Source organism: Pezoporus flaviventris, unplaced genomic scaffold (genome assembly GCF_033815535.1).
Source record: "Pezoporus flaviventris isolate CSIRO_AGI_PZ_B2104156 unplaced genomic scaffold, CSIRO_AGI_Pfla_v1 ptg000031l, whole genome shotgun sequence".
NCBI classification, from domain to species: Eukaryota; Metazoa; Chordata; class Aves; order Psittaciformes; family Psittacidae; genus Pezoporus; species Pezoporus flaviventris.
Window position 1 is genome coordinate 50,978,776 of NW_026892579.1, and position 15,479 is coordinate 50,994,254.

A 15,479-nucleotide genomic window follows, 5' to 3' on the forward strand; every position below is an offset into this window, starting at 1 on the left:
GTTTCTTGGATAAATATTTTTTCTATATTGAGACCAAAACCACTTCTACAAATTTCAGACTTTGATTGAAATAGTATATTTCTTTTGCCCCCCCTTCCCCTTTTTTTTCCCCCGTTTTCCTTTTTATTTTTCCTTCCCATATCCTCCACTGGCAACCACTGATGCATTACCTTAATTCCTCTTACCTCCCACCGCTCCGGTGAGCAGGCGCCCCACTGCAGACAGAGCACGTCAGTCAGTAAGGAGCCCAGCTAGAAGTGGCCACACCCGAATGCCGCCACCAGCAAAGGGCCTTGGAGCCTGAGAAAACTCCTCTGTTTACAGACTGACTCTCTGCCCTGTGCTGTCGGTTGGGTTCTCATTTCCCCCGTGAAATGCTTCCTTGAATCAAAGGGAGAACAGCTATGCTATGGTCTCTGCAGAGAGCACTCACAGGATGTTTTTCACGGGGTGGAGGAAGAGAAGTGTGTTGCAAAATGTCCTTCTCATTAGAATTTCAACAGTTTAAGAAAAGAATGTAGGTGAACTGCCTTGTTTTGCTCAGATAATTGGATTTATTTCAAAGTAATACCCGCTCCTTCTACCCAATTTCAGCATCCATTTCTGTACATCTGGTATTTCAGCTGTTACAATGGAAGTTATAATGTAATGAAAATAATAATAATGGATTAGCATACAGTGTTTTCAAAATGCCTTGTATTAGCTCTGTAATCAAGCAATCCTCAAAAAAGGTTTTCAGCGATTGATAGTATTTCTGTTTCAAAGGCAGGGGAAATTGAAACACAGAGACATTAAGTGGTTTGTCTGAGGCCACACAGCAAGTAAGTGTCAGAGCTGGGAGCAAAGCCCAGCCCTGGCTCCTGCCCTTGTACTCAGACGACTGTACCACACCATATTGTTTCCAAATAAGTTTGCTAAAAATCGTATGCTGAGCTCATGAGGAGTAGTGCCATGGAGGAGGAATTTAACCCCTTCTGTCACTTCCTACAGAAGAAGAACCTGAGCCTCTACAGTAGTAGAGAGAAACCTTAAAAAGCCAAGAAAAGCCTTCCTTGGCAAGAGGGAGCCATCCAAGTTATTTCATGCTGAATTAGTCTCAGGTTGAAGGAGTTTTTATTATTAGTGGTATATTTTCACATGGGAGCGCTTTGACCGTTCACTGCCCTTGAGTCATAAACCAGAGGTTTTAGTATCTAACCATCCCTGAAGTCTTTTCTTTGTATGTCTCAAAGCTTTTAGCTTTAACATCGTTCTCAGACATAATAAAGTTGCCCGCATACATTATTACTAAAGCAGCAAGTTGAGACACATCATAAGAGAAGACATTGGCCTCCAAGCAACTCAAAGTATTTTGACCAGTTTGATGACATAAGGCATTAAAAGTATTAGCGAACTAATTGTGATGCTCATGAGGAGATTGGGGATACTCGGGAACCACCACATTTCCATTGCGACAGAGGGATTGACCTTTCCCAATTACCCTGGGGTCCAACAGGTTGTACCCATCAAGGTTTGGTGCCTCATGGAGACCTGCTGTCTCCAGGGCATTTCATAGGCAGACAGTTATGGGCCATTAGACCCACAGCAATAACTTGCTGGGTTTTGTCTTGCTGTGCATGAGAAGCAGCCTGCTCCTTTGGACCAGGGAAGGCAGGTAATGGAACTCATCCACAGGTTTTGCAGCCTGGGGGAAGGAATTCCTGTCTCTGACTGTGAACAGAGAGCAGCATGAGGTTGAGTAGGGCTCAGAAGAGGAATTTATATCAGTGTGCTAAGCAGTGTCGCCTTTTCTCAAACAATTAAAATGGTTTCTTGCTCTCAGACAAATAAAGCCTATTAAAGTTGGTGGCAGTGATGGGAAGAACTTTATGAAAATATGTTTGTTTTGCAAAGCTGGCTGCCAAGTATTGTTTTATAGTTCAATTTTTTCCTTCTTTCTCCACTGTTTACAGTACCCGCTGAGAAACTTAAAATGATCTCTCTCTCCCTACCAATTTTGTTCTTCTTTCTTTTGGCAGACATTGGCACCCCACTCCCACACCCGGGTTCTTGCTGCAACAGAAGCCATGATCCTTTTGCCTTGTAATTCTTTTTTATAATACCAACCCAGCCCTGAGAACAGTGTTTGCTAGTTAACTGCTGTATCTCAAATTTGGCCAAATGAGCTGAAGGACAGCAGTACAAACCCTACATTTTGTTCTCCTTCCACTGCTAATAATGCATGAGGTATCTGAGAAGTACATTTGGTCCTTGTTTTTCAGAGATCCTATGTCTCCATTGGCCTTGGGAATGTCGTTACTGCCAGCGGCAGAGAGCAACTGTATAAAAAAGTTGGGTAGCTGAGATCTAGACTATGTTCTTTAATAGGCCTGGATGATATATCCTGGATATATCCTGTTCCAGGGCACAGCAGCATGGTTTTATGTGATTATTGAAAAAGTTTAAACCATTGGCATATAAAAGGTAAATCAAAGCCCAGAACTGACTTTGTTGGAAAGCATTTTGCTACAAGCTATTGAAGGCTTGTTTACTGAAGCAGTGCTTTTATCAGTGTGCGATGTCTGCGACTACCTACATAAAGCGTGCTGATGATCTTGGTCACCTTCCTGGACAGCAGCTTATGATGTGGAAGCCGCTGCTGTTGCCATTGTCTCACTGGGTGGCTGAAGGCTCGGGAAACAGACTTGAGCAGCAGAGTGGTTTGTTGGTGTTTCTCACACCTAACTGTAGTGTCTCTGGGACTAGCTTAAATACAAATGCGGCTGCGCTTCCAGGGGGACCACCACTGTATGGGTAGATGGATGCTATAGATTTCAGCACACCAGTCTGGCCTCATCGTAATGAAATCTGTGAGATTTCATGAATACAGCAGGGCAGATCATCCAAAGCATCATAAACTAGTAAACCTGGGTGTTCACAGATATATATTTGGGCTTTGCTATTCATTATTGACCATGTACTTGACATTATATACATAAAATGTTCCCTCGCCCTCTGAGTAATATCAGGCATCTGTGCTTTGGCTACTGATTAAAGATGGTTTTATAGAATTAGAGCCTTCAGTGCTATTAATAATTGGAGAGAGAATTATCCATTATATTTCTTTTGTAACATGTACGCACTTTTAATAAGGAGAGTTTATATCCACACAAATTTATATAAAATTAAACAGAAACAACTAATTCTAAGCAACATATGGATTTTCTTCCTATAACAATGCTGCTTATACTTTGCCTCCTAAACTAACTGTTATTTTAATCTCTAAATAAGCTGACACTTCTTTGTGTATGGTTTGTCTATGAAGGCTAGGAAAAATTAGAGCAGTAATCTTTTAATCACAGGGGGTTTAATGTAGGTGTTTGTAGATGTACAAAGAGCTATGAATCTGTCCAGGATGACTTGTTTGATATTACGGTGGGCTAATGAAATTTCAAAGTTAACATTCCCCAAATAAAATGGGAAGAAGACACAAGGAGAAGGGAGCAGATTTAAAATTAGAGAATCTTTGTGGTTTATGGGTTCCAGGTTATTTGGAATGGAATGAAAGTTAATGCTACATCCTTTTTTCCATCCTGCCAGCCAGTGTCTGATCCAAGAATGTCTCTTATTTAAAGGGCAGGGCTCCCTCCACTGTTCTTAAATAAAGGCTTTCACTGTCTGAGATCCAGTCCTCCCTGATATTCACAGTAACATTGAAAGACTGCATGAAGATAATTATTTAATGAAAAGAAGTTTTGCATATGATTCCCCTATCATAAGTCTGTTCAAGTCATATGGTTCGATTTACATTTATGCAAATGTGAGAGAATAGAGTAAAATTACCAAAGGAGGAAAGGACCGTGGCATGTCACAAACAAGATGTGCCTATTTGTGTTTATGTTTGCTAATGAAGTTCAGCCAGGACTTGCTCTTTGATTCTGATGTCTCTGTCTGCCATTCCACTTTATGCATTGTAATTAAACCACTTGCCCACACACATACAAGAGGACACCAAGAAAGGGTGACTTCAGGTTTTAAAAATGCTATACTGTGACTTGCTTTACAGGACCTATAGTTCAGGCTTTGCAGATTTTAAGTGATACAGCAGACCTGTGGTATGACATTGTGCCTTAGTTTTAATGTAAGCAGAACTCCTGGCTTAAACCAATGGAGGATTTGGCCCAGTAAACATTAGTGTCTAGAATGCCCACTGGAGATGTTTTATCCTAGACTTTCCAAATTTTATTCTGAATAAGAATTAAACATCAGCCCACGTAGAAATTACAGCTGTCTTTCTCCTGTCAAAATTAATCTTTCTCATCACGCTACAGCTGTGGAATTATGCACTAGTGTGAACTGTTAACTGGAAACCATTTCTAGCCAGGGTGCCTCTTCAGAAGTCTTAGTTTTCTAACCTTATGTGTTACCTAATTGAGGAGTACTCACATCTTCATATTTTGCTGGGACTTGTTTTTGTAGATCACAGCTTCAGTATACCTTGTGTTAACAAACACAAGATATATTATTATTCTATATTATTATACAGAATTATCTAACCCTAAATTGATCCTAAGAACTCTTCAGTAGATTGTTTTGTTTTGTGTGACCTTCTGTGGGGATGGGACTTCTGCTGCCCTCTTCATATAGTGTTTTTTTGTGGTTGTTCATAATATGCTACCTCAGGCTACCGCTACGGATGAGACATGGGACCAAAAATTGAGAGTGGAAAATGGATGATTTTTCATGAAATTTGAGTTGCTGCTTGACTAAGGCCTATTGTTTCAGGTTGCGTTTTTAAAATGTTAATTTTCCTTTCTTTCAGCAAACTAAGGGCAAAACATGATATTTCATGTCAGGTGACTCACAGCAGTGAACGCTGCTCATCTTTTCTGCTTCATTGTACCTCCTTTCAGACTGTTGGAAAAAAAAACCTACCTTCATTTGCTAAATAGTGATAGCATTCCCAAGATCTTTATATCAAAATCCAATGTGCTTTAATAACTTGAAGGAACAATATTTTCAAGGCAGGGTTCCTATATTATAGGTAAATAGAGGATGCCTGAGAAGCCATGACAAGATGCTTCACAGGGTGCCTAAATTGGTTGTCCTTTCACCTTCATCAAGGTCAGAGGAGGGGGATGCAAAATCTTGTCATATGGTAGCAAGGGGCAAGAAATGTTTCTGTGAAAGCTAAATTGGCCAAATAAGGTTATACCAACTTTTCAGATCATGGAATCTGTTCTGGGAAAATGAACTATGTAACTTCTGCCAAGCTGGGTGATTTCCCATGTCTAAAAGGTGGTCCTTTGGCCACCTGCGCACACAGTGGGTACAGTAACAGGCTGACAGACCTTCAACCACAGCAAATAGCCTACAGAAGAAAAAAAAAACAAAGCACAGTCTGGTAGACAGTACATTTTGAGAAGGAGCCCACATAAAATGCAGTAGATGCCCCAAACGAGCTCCAGGGTTGACTATGCACTTTTGTTATCTCCTGATTTTGGGCTTTATAGCAAGATATATCCAGCAAAATACATACAGCAATGGCTTACCATTTTAATCCCACATCAAGATTCTGCATCATCCTCTAGCTGTAATTCTGAGCCAAGTAATCGTATTTTTTTAAAACATTGGATACTGCCGAAGTGACATAAAGCACCAAGAAGCATCATCTAAAACCTTTATGTTATATCAAACCGTGTTAAATGACTGCCACATACGTAGAAACTCTTGCAAGGGCACATACACATGTAAGTTTCATTAAAAACATCTTGCTGTTCCTCTTCGCAGTTCTTGACTTGTAAAGATATGTCTTTTAGTATCACAAATTCAGCTGTATAGATCGGAAAGATGTATAACTCAGAACTATGGGATGACTGTAAAATAGTTTTGCTATGCATAAAAGCATTTTGGAGGTTAACCTTTATTATCTAGTAATGTATCGAAATAAGAATTAAGTGTTATCTTGTTATGGAATGGGATGAATCAAACTCAACTCCTCTGAAATACCGATTTTCAAAACAGTTACCTTTAAGCTGAGTTTGAAGGTAAAGGTTGTTTCTGCGTATAATGCTTCAATTTATGGCTATATTCCATAGTAAAATATGCATATATCAGAATCACTTTCTCTTGCTTGGGAAGGAAAAAAGTGTTGTTTTCATTATTGCTGAACTTCAAAATGGCTTAAAGAATTTTGTTGGTCCTTTCCAAAGAAACTGAACTTCAGGCAGAGATTAAAGCAGAGGAAATTTCAGCCCAAGGGCAAATGTTTCAGAAAGTTTAAAGTATGTGAAACAGTGAGTTAAGTAGGAAATAGTTTTCAATCCTAACTATAGCCACACTAGTTATAATATATGGCTAAATATAGACTCATGGGTGTGTCTAACTTTCTGAAGGTGTTATCCTCTCTCCTCTGAAACTTGCTTCCAAAATGACCTTTTCAGGGGTATAACTAACTGTATAATATTGCCCATGTTGGAAAATATTAAACTTATTTCCCAGGTGAGCCCAGCCAAGCCCAACTTTGCTTTGCAACCAAAATTCCTGTTGAAAAATTCAACCTTTTATCTTTCATGTGGATCCAACTTTATACTTGGGTTCATTTATCTTCAAGCAAATTGCACAATAGCCCTGAATATTTTGTTTATGTGTTAAAGGTTGTCACTTTGGTTATAAAGCTCTGTATAAATATCGGGGTCAATTTGCTAAAAACATTACTTTTGCATCGACTTCAAAATGCCAACCATAATGGTTTGGGCAAGCTGCAGATCCAAACTCCTTTGGACTTGCTGCTTGTGGTTGTGGGAATATGTTGGATCCTTTCAAAATTATTGACTAGTCTGTTTTGTGCATTTTGTGTTTGGATGTAGAGTCTTTGGATTTCTTTTTTGTTTTGTTTGTGGTGATACTGTCATGTCTGATGGCTGGCTGTCTATCCCAGAGCTCATACTCTGCTCTTTGGCTTTAATGCAATACACTACTAGGTCACTACATTGAAGTATGATGTTAGTGTCAAGGATGCTGTAATAAACATCTTGCACATATTTCCTTTTGCATATTTAGTGTCTGTAAATGTCTCTCGGAATACATGCTTGCTGGTTTTGAAATTATTTCCGTACAGTTCGATATAAATACTATTTATATACAAAGTTGTTTGAGGTTATCCTTTGCTGTTAATGAAACTTTTCTAATTCTATTTTAAGAGAGGAAAGAATTGATCTTTCTGAAATTAATTAGGAAATTGGTAGTTATATATGGCACTTCCTAAGTGCTTGAACTTAAAAGGTAAAAAATAATCTGACGAAGCACTAAATGTAATAAAATAGATGGCTGTATTTTTATTTTTGAAACTGAGTGACTGCTGAAGGTGAACCAAATAAAGCAAAAGTATTTGCACTCCTTCCCTTTTTGAAGCTATCATTAATATCACAAAAAAAAAAAAAATCCAACACATTTTTAAACTGAGAATATCCCCTTAAAATACAGGGTTTCCAGCATGCCTGGTGTAAAAAGGGATACTTTCCTGTACTGATTCAGAAAGAGATGTTAAAAATGTATGAAAGGTATTTTAGTGAGACATTTTCACAGGGTCTTTTAAAATTATTTTCTCAAATGCTGTTTAACTCCTGTGTTTCTTTAGCATTGGAAACACTTGATGCCAGGTTACAGTATGTGGGATATCAAATTATTTTGTGCTGACCAGAGGGTCTTTAATTTGGTTTTGCAGGGTGGGGATTATACCAGTGTCTGTTCATATAACTTTAGACTCAGACTGTAAATTAAGATTGGAAAACTGTAATTATTCAGTAATTTATAGACTATTAAGATAGGTTAGAAATGATTATTGAACATAGTGAATAGAGAACACATGCTTAGAAGGGACAAACAGATTCAGCATAATAGTGTATTTTTGGCATCATCTATTTTGCAGGCAATTAACAAAATAGGATGTTGCATTTTTGCATATCTCTTGCTCTCCTGAAATAGTCGCTAACCACTTGTTAACCACACTGATTTTTTTTATAGACAAAGTGGTTGCTCATAGCTTCCCCACCAGAAATGTTCGGATTAAGCACACTATTAGATTGCAGCCAGAATAGTCTACAAAACAGGAAGAAAGCCTTGCCTTTCTCTCTGCCTTCTTCCCTCATTTAAGTTGATGTGATAATTCATTACAGATTTTCTCTTTCTTTGACAGAGTGCCTACCGCAGAAATGGGATGACTTTTCTCGCCTGCTAGTATGAATGTGGCTGCAGCAACAGGAAAGACAGTGTTATATTAAGGTGATTTTCTTTTCCCCTCCATGGAAGGAAAAAAAATACAAGCTCCGATGTCTCAGTGTACCAGTGAGTGGGCTGGTTTGTTGTGACTATCTGCTGGCTGACTGTCTCTTTTTCCAGCCCCCTCAATCGTTATTCTTGTTTACTAGCTGGAACATTTAGCTAATTAATGGCAGGATGTTTGGGATAGGGTGTAGGTGGACAAGAATGCAGATCAGACAATGCTGAAGTTTGCAGGGGACTAACTGCTGTCAGCCTCTTTCTGAAATGCAATGTCATTTTTATTTAAGTCTTTGGAAGTCTGTATGTTCTCCTAGAGATATATTTTTTTTAAAAGCAGGATGAGGCAGAAGGAGGCCAGAGATAGACTGGGTTATATGAGTTTTTCAAGGTTATTAAAAGGTCATATGTGTTTTCCTTATGATCTTTACTGAAAGCAAAACTGTTTTCCACAATTTTCCACTATTTTCACTATTCCTCCCAACTAATTTTTAACTGTTCAGATAGGGTAATCCAGTTTAATCCAATGAGGAGCTTTTTTTATGAGAGTAATAGCTAGTTCAGATCCAAAGATACTCAGAGAAAAAGTTCAGATTAACTGTACTTTACCAGTTAGAGACTTTTCTTTTTTTCAGATCCAAGGATAGTCTAAATCAGCCCCAAATTCTAGGTATTTAAGTCTCCTAAGGCTCGAGCCATCAGTATCTGAAATCAAGGAGAGCCTTTGCAGTGATTTGGCACTGGATTGGACCCCTATTCGTAAAAATGCATCCTAAAGTACTTGAATAGCTGTGTCTGTCTCAGTGGTTGTAGGCAAAGGCTTAACGCTATGTACTTGCTCAGCATTTGCTGCAGGAAGCAGATGTTGTCTCTGTTATTGACAAAGACAGCATTACTGTTGGGTTTGGTTAAAGAAGAAATGGGCTTTTTGCCTTTTTTATATTTTCGTTCACGTTGTTTGTTTTCAGATTTATTTTTTAAATCTCAGTCCCTCCTTCTATGCTTTTTCCCCATCCGCTGCTCCTCCAGCCTTCGCTGGCCTCAAAAGCACATTCATTTCTTCCCATAAAAACTGTACAAATATAGAGCTAACCACAATGATGCTTGACCAGAGAAAAGGGCTCATGCTTCAGCCCATCATCAAGATATACAAGCATGGACTGCTTGTATCCCTGTGGTACCCCTTGGGCCCAGGGGGTCTGCTCCAGCCACTCTAAGCCCAGTCTTGAAATCTAACTTAAACCCCAAATTAATACAGAGTGCTCAAGATATCATGAGGAGATGATAGCAAAATATCACTTGCATATAGTTCAGCCATCCTCCTCTTTTATGCTTAGTATGTGAGGTCTTAATTTTTACTCGCAACAATGCTCTTGTTGTCCTTTTAAGTGGTTTTGTTTCTCTGCTTTTCTGGACCTGCTTACAAAAACTTTAAAAATACATATGTATTTTAAATAAACAGAAAAATGCCTCTTCTCTTTACAACCAAAATATTGTGGAAGTGAGCTTTACACATCAAATATTACTGCCATTCATAAATTGCTATTTTGTTTTACCTGCTTACGCTTCTATTTTCTGGAATCAATTTGTGTGTAAAGGACTAAAAGTAATGTGTACAATGCAGTGTATTAAATGAGGGAGGGAAGTTTTCTGATGTTTCATCTGTACTTCTTGAAATGTATGATTAAACTTTTCTTTTTATCATCACTCTTATTTTTTTTGGCGTCCTTAATCATAGAAAATTATATGCTTGCTGCAAACATCCAGACTTTTTAAAAGGACACCAGCATTTATTGTATTTGGTTTCGATGTGCAGGGATAGAGACAGAAGAAACCGTTTCAGGCACTGGGTACTGGAATCAAAATAGTTTCTGTAGCTGTATCTCTCCCAGATTTTACATTTTAAAATATGCATAAGCAGAAAAAATACTGGCACTTACTTTTTACTGCTCTACTTAAAGTCCCAGAGAATGAAGACTCGACATACATTTCTCTCAGAAATATGACAGATCATGTTTTTGTTGGTCTGCTGTGTGTTTGTCTATCTTGAACAGTCTGACAGGCAATTATTTATAAAATCTGGGTTTGCCCAGTAAACCCATATAATAACCTTACACTTCTCTACACAAGTCAGCTGAATTTAGAGTAGAACAAGGTGGGTTATGTGTCCCTATCTTGCACTAACCGAGTTTATTCTTCTTTTGGAAAGTAATCGCTTTTTTCATTCATCTTCAGGGTTGTTCAATTTAAAACACAAAAGTGACCACTAGGACTTGGGCTGCATACAGAGTGTGTCCTACCACCACTTCATGTGCTGCAGAAACAGAAGTGTATGTTTAAGCTGGTACTACGCATTTTATCTTAAACTTTTTTTCTGTACTGCAAGTATAAAAAACAGTTTGAGATTCAGTTAATGGCTGTGTACAAATAACTTTGTGCTTGTATGATTTCAACTTGAAGAACCTTAGCAAGGATTTGTAGTAACTGAGTCAGTTTATGCTGATTGTTTAACATCAGTTACCTGAAGAAGAGAAACGGAACCAATTTCAGTAGGAGTAAGACTGCGTAACAGTTAAGGGTGTGGGGGTTCTGCTCCATGTCCTTGCTGTATGGTTATACTACCTAGCTTTTCAGTTTCCTAATCCAGCCATCCACAAAAGAGGGATGATAATTCAGCTTGAAAATTGTCAGAGGTGACAGAGCCACAGCACAGATTTCTAGTGGGGCTTTGTCTCATTTCCTGGCCTGTCCTTCCTCAGGGTTTCTTCTGAGAAAATAAAGCCCTTTAAAACACTCCTGCCTTCATCTGGAAATCAGGAGAAGCTGACAGTGCTCCATATTTCTCCAGAGACACTGAGGACCTTGCAGAATTTGCCCCCCTGGGTTTCCACAGTACACTTCTCTTTGTCAAGTGAAGATATCACTGGCAGGGGGGAGGTGTTTTCAGGCACTTCTTGAATTCAGATGAACCTTAGCGTTGTATTAACATTCTGCCATCAGCCGTGCCTAGATCTCATAAAATGTTTTATAGCTTCCCGTCTAGCTCATACAGAATGTTTCATAGTACATAAACACTTCTACTAATAATTCAAGAATAAATAGATAGTGACATTAGTCACAAGTCTAACCTCTAGCTGAAACTTACACAGTTACAGGGTGTGTTTTTTTCCTTGCCTAAATGAATCATCTTGTCCAAGGTTAGACTTTTTATACCTCTACTATATATCTACACTGAGTGGTGGTGCAGCTAGGGAAACACAGTGGTGGCATGCATTAAATCCAGGGCTTTATTCGGAGGGCAGAGAGCCAGTGCAAAGCAACAGAGCCATCCCCAAAGGAATTGAATGTAAATTTGACGGTTTAAATAAGGCCAGATGCCTTAAAAAATTATTTTGAAAGCTGTATCTTTAATGTAGCTCTTAACTTGTTTTTTTCTGCTTCAGATAATGATGTTGCCTTTTACAAAGTAATAAGAAAAAATAGCTCTCATCTATTGTGGGGGGACAAAAATCAGATCCTTTGACTTCTATAAATCACTGAAATGTTGGCAACTGAAACAAACTTTTAGAAGGCAGATGCCTGAAAATTTGAAGGAAACCTTCATATTTTACTGTTAAGAGCTTTTTAACTGGCTAGAGAGCACTCTAAAACACTGCATTAATAGCCATTCTCAGTAATCAAGCTCCACTATACTTATATACTATTTTTCCTAAACAAGATAGATTAGTAGTGTAAGAGAGCTGGAAAGATAAATAAAGAAAATCAAGAACTAAAATTATAATAATACAGTTTCATTTTACATTTTATAGCTCTCTTCTTTATTTGTGATTGATCATTTATCTTAATTCCTATCACACAGAAATATTGGCACAAGAGTCTTGTACCAATATCTGTGCATTTCTGGACTAGCCTTCATCCAGATGCTTCGCAGATTTTCTTACTGATTTTGTGATCTGTCAATCTTTAGTACTTGTCTGACTTTGATTACTCTAATATCTTAGTGCCTCACAGTCTTCCATATATTTATGCCTGCGGCACTGCTTTGAAATAATAATGTGTTGTTATCTCCATTTCTTCTGAGGCACGGAAAGGATAAATGACTGGCCCCATGTTGGGAAACTTGGGACGGTTCAGAAAACCTGGATTTCCCAAATCCATACTGATGCTCTCAGCTCTAAGTCATCTGCACTCTGCAGTGAAAATGATAGGTGTATGAGAAAGCACATAACCCAGCCCCACAGGTTAGGAAAGTGGCAAAAGCAGTATCCAACTGGATCTGCAAGAGGAATTTGGGGAGGAATAATGCAGTCACTCGATTTGGACCTAATCCAGGACTCAGTGCTTTAAAACCTTCAGGCTGAAATATGCCACAGCCACTTAATGACCTGGTGCAGAAACATAAATGCTACATTTCCACCAAAACATGGACTGTGGGATACTTTTCTTCCTCTCCACACCCTGCCGGATTTCTGCATCAGAAATCACCACGAGGGATGTATCCTGGCAGTGCCAGAGTGTTCTTACCTTCATCTCCTCCCAACCTTCCTTTGCGCAGAGCATCAGAGCTGCTAGAAGCAATAGGAGACATACAATTAAGAAATGTAGATGCCCTCTTTTAAATGGGGCAGCAGCTATGATGGGTGTTCACAAAGGTAAACTGTTGACTTTTAATAAATGAACTGAATCTGATTCTAATAAAGTGCAGCTGAATTGTGGTGGCTGATCTCCTCTACTAGTCCGGGAAGAAGAGGTGGTGTAAATATCAGAAGCCATAGCAGGATTCAGAAAGTCAAAAGTCAATAAAGCAAGTTGGCTCAAACCAGTTCTGTTTAGCTCTCATTTCCATAAGTATTTAATTAATCTGCAAAATAAAAACAACAAAGAAACTATTGCATTTCTTGTACTGACATGACTTCTTCAGATCTGGAAATGAAATGGCAGCAACTGTGTGTCAAGCCTAGGTGAAAACAAATCTCTTAAAGAAGGAGAATGAAGGTTTTTGTAAGAGCAAGGCCCCAGCTGAGCTCCTCTCTCTGAGCTCCCTTGCTCAGAAGATCAGTGCTGAAATCTGCTGCACATGCACAAATTTTGTTGTAGCTTTAAGTAAATAATTTCAGTAAATTAGATGTGATGTGTCTATCTTTCTCCATGTCACTTCACCCTTACTTTAGTATTTAAATAATTTATATTCCTCTGTTTTGGAATATTATCAACATTTTAGTAGTCCTAAATTTTCCCTATTCAGCAGATTTTGGTGTAGGCAGAACACAAATATATCGAAGCAATTATTAAGGGGTGCTTTTAGCACCTGGGAAAGGGTGTCTTCGAAAGTCAGTTTCTCTATGGAAGGTGCTGCTCTGATTCATCTTCTCTGGGGTGGTGGCAAAATTGATACATATCTTCTGTAGGGCTTGAATTTGTACAACAGTTGAGATAAACCTTGAGGTCTCTCTCAAACTCATATGCAGCCCATTTTTTTCCTCAGTGTGCAAATCAGGTATGAGCCCAAGAGATAAAACATGACACATTCTTCCACTGGAAGATCAAGAACCACTGAATATTCCAAGGTAAGATAACCTTAGTCTGACCGAATTCAGCTACATATCACTTGGGAAAAAAAAAAAAAAAGTGTTTCTTTTTTCCTATTTGACAGTTACTTCATGATTTTTTCCACACTTTGGTGATCAGAACTTTGTGTTCGTATGTTTGGCCATGAAATGGTTAAGAATAGTTATTTCTCATATGTGATCAAGTTTCTCAGTCAATACAGTGGTAAATGTGTCTCTTTTTCTACAGCTGTTGTGTTTAAACAGTGGGTTAAGAACCTGTCCCATTTTAAGGGCAAATGTATTTTGGAGCAGAGTCTGAGTCAGTTGCTTTTATTCATGGTACCCAAGTAGGTGTACCCATCAAACCTAGTCCACATTGCTCTGTTGGTGTGTCCAGAGCAGAGAGAGTATATTAATATTGTCCCTGCAACGAAATCATCTGAGAAATGACCAAAGCTCCATCCACACATGGGTTAATAGGAGCAGCGTGAAGATTATTCCACCAGGACTCTGGAGTTTAAGTATCTGTTAGTCCCTATGCTTAAAACTCTGTTAAACCCCTTTATACAGGTGTCTGTGAAGCAGAGTACTATGTTCCCATGTCTGTTAATGGGGTTTAGGTAGGAAATTAATGTTGCCTTGGGACAAAATGCATGCTACTGTCAAGCTAAATGAGAAAAAGCAAAGGCTTTGCTATGGACTGTGAGGGGAGGTATGGGTATGCTTGCAGGTTAAAATCTTACTAATTTTATGGTAGTAAAAATAAAATTTGATATAAGCATCCAAATTTTTGAAATTTTGGCCAAAGTCCAAACCTTCTCAGTGTTTGCCATGGTTAGTTTTCATAAGTGTGTTGAAGTTGGGCTTGTAGATGATGCTGGATTCATTTTTAGTTTGTTGAGGCTTGTTTTATTTGTGCTTTGGTATGTATTTGTGGTGCACAGTCTGAAGGGATTTTGCATTATAGTTGGTTTCTTTGGTGGTCCTAAAAGCAATGCAAAATTAATGCAGCACTTAAGGATCCTGTTATTAAAACTTTATTCATAGGTGAGCCAGCAAAGCATAGAAAATTTATGTATACGCATATATATTAAATAAATATGAATATACATATTCATATTTTTTCAGAAAGATTGAATTCCAAACAACAGCTCTGCTTTTACAAATCCAAAAGCAAGCTTGACCCTGTTTTGGTACCTCCCTCTCTGCAATGAAAATAGTTTTACCTGGTAAAGATTCTTACTTTGTTAAAGTAATTTGTACCATTTGTTTCGTTGCTCTTGTATTACTCATTTTTCAATTGCACAAAGTTTAAACTTTAAGAGGTTTTAAAGCCTCATGAAGTGTTATAAAAATCATCTCTGACCTCCTGTATGAAAAAGGCATTTTCAAATCTGTAACTGGGGGGGGGGTTGTTGTTCATTTGTTGTTGCTGAGGTTTTTTTAAGTCCAACAGAGTATTGTTTGAGAGGGAAAGAGATCTCCAAGGTCTGGGAGTACCCCAGTTTATGCACTGGGCACACAGCAGGTATTTTTGTAGCACTTGAATGTTGAAGGGAGTTGTCAGAGGTGGACACTCCAGAGTTACTTCATTGCTCCATTAAACTGTGTCTGAAAAATACTTAAATTCTATAATACATGAGTCGTGCTCTTGGCAACTATTTTCTTCGT

The 15,479-nt window shown here is 38.4% G+C and overlaps 1 protein-coding gene across 5 annotated transcripts in view; it reads left to right on the forward strand.

Annotated features, from left to right (window-relative positions):
* SUPT3H (SPT3 homolog, SAGA and STAGA complex component) overlaps positions 1–13,123 on the forward strand; it is a 273,957-nt gene extending 260,834 nt beyond the window's left edge. For 4 of the 5 annotated variants that reach the window (XM_061460998.1, XM_061460997.1, XM_061460995.1 and 1 more), the window contains exon 12: positions 8,177–9,966. In XM_061460998.1, the coding sequence (XP_061316982.1) occupies positions 8,177–8,218 (42 nt within the window). In that variant the 3' untranslated portion in view covers positions 8,219–9,966. Of the gene's footprint in view, positions 1–8,176; positions 9,967–11,018 lie in introns of those variants that run through there. The other variant, XM_061460996.1, reaches the window with a different exon arrangement.
* The last annotated feature ends 2,356 nt before the right edge of the window (positions 13,124–15,479 follow it).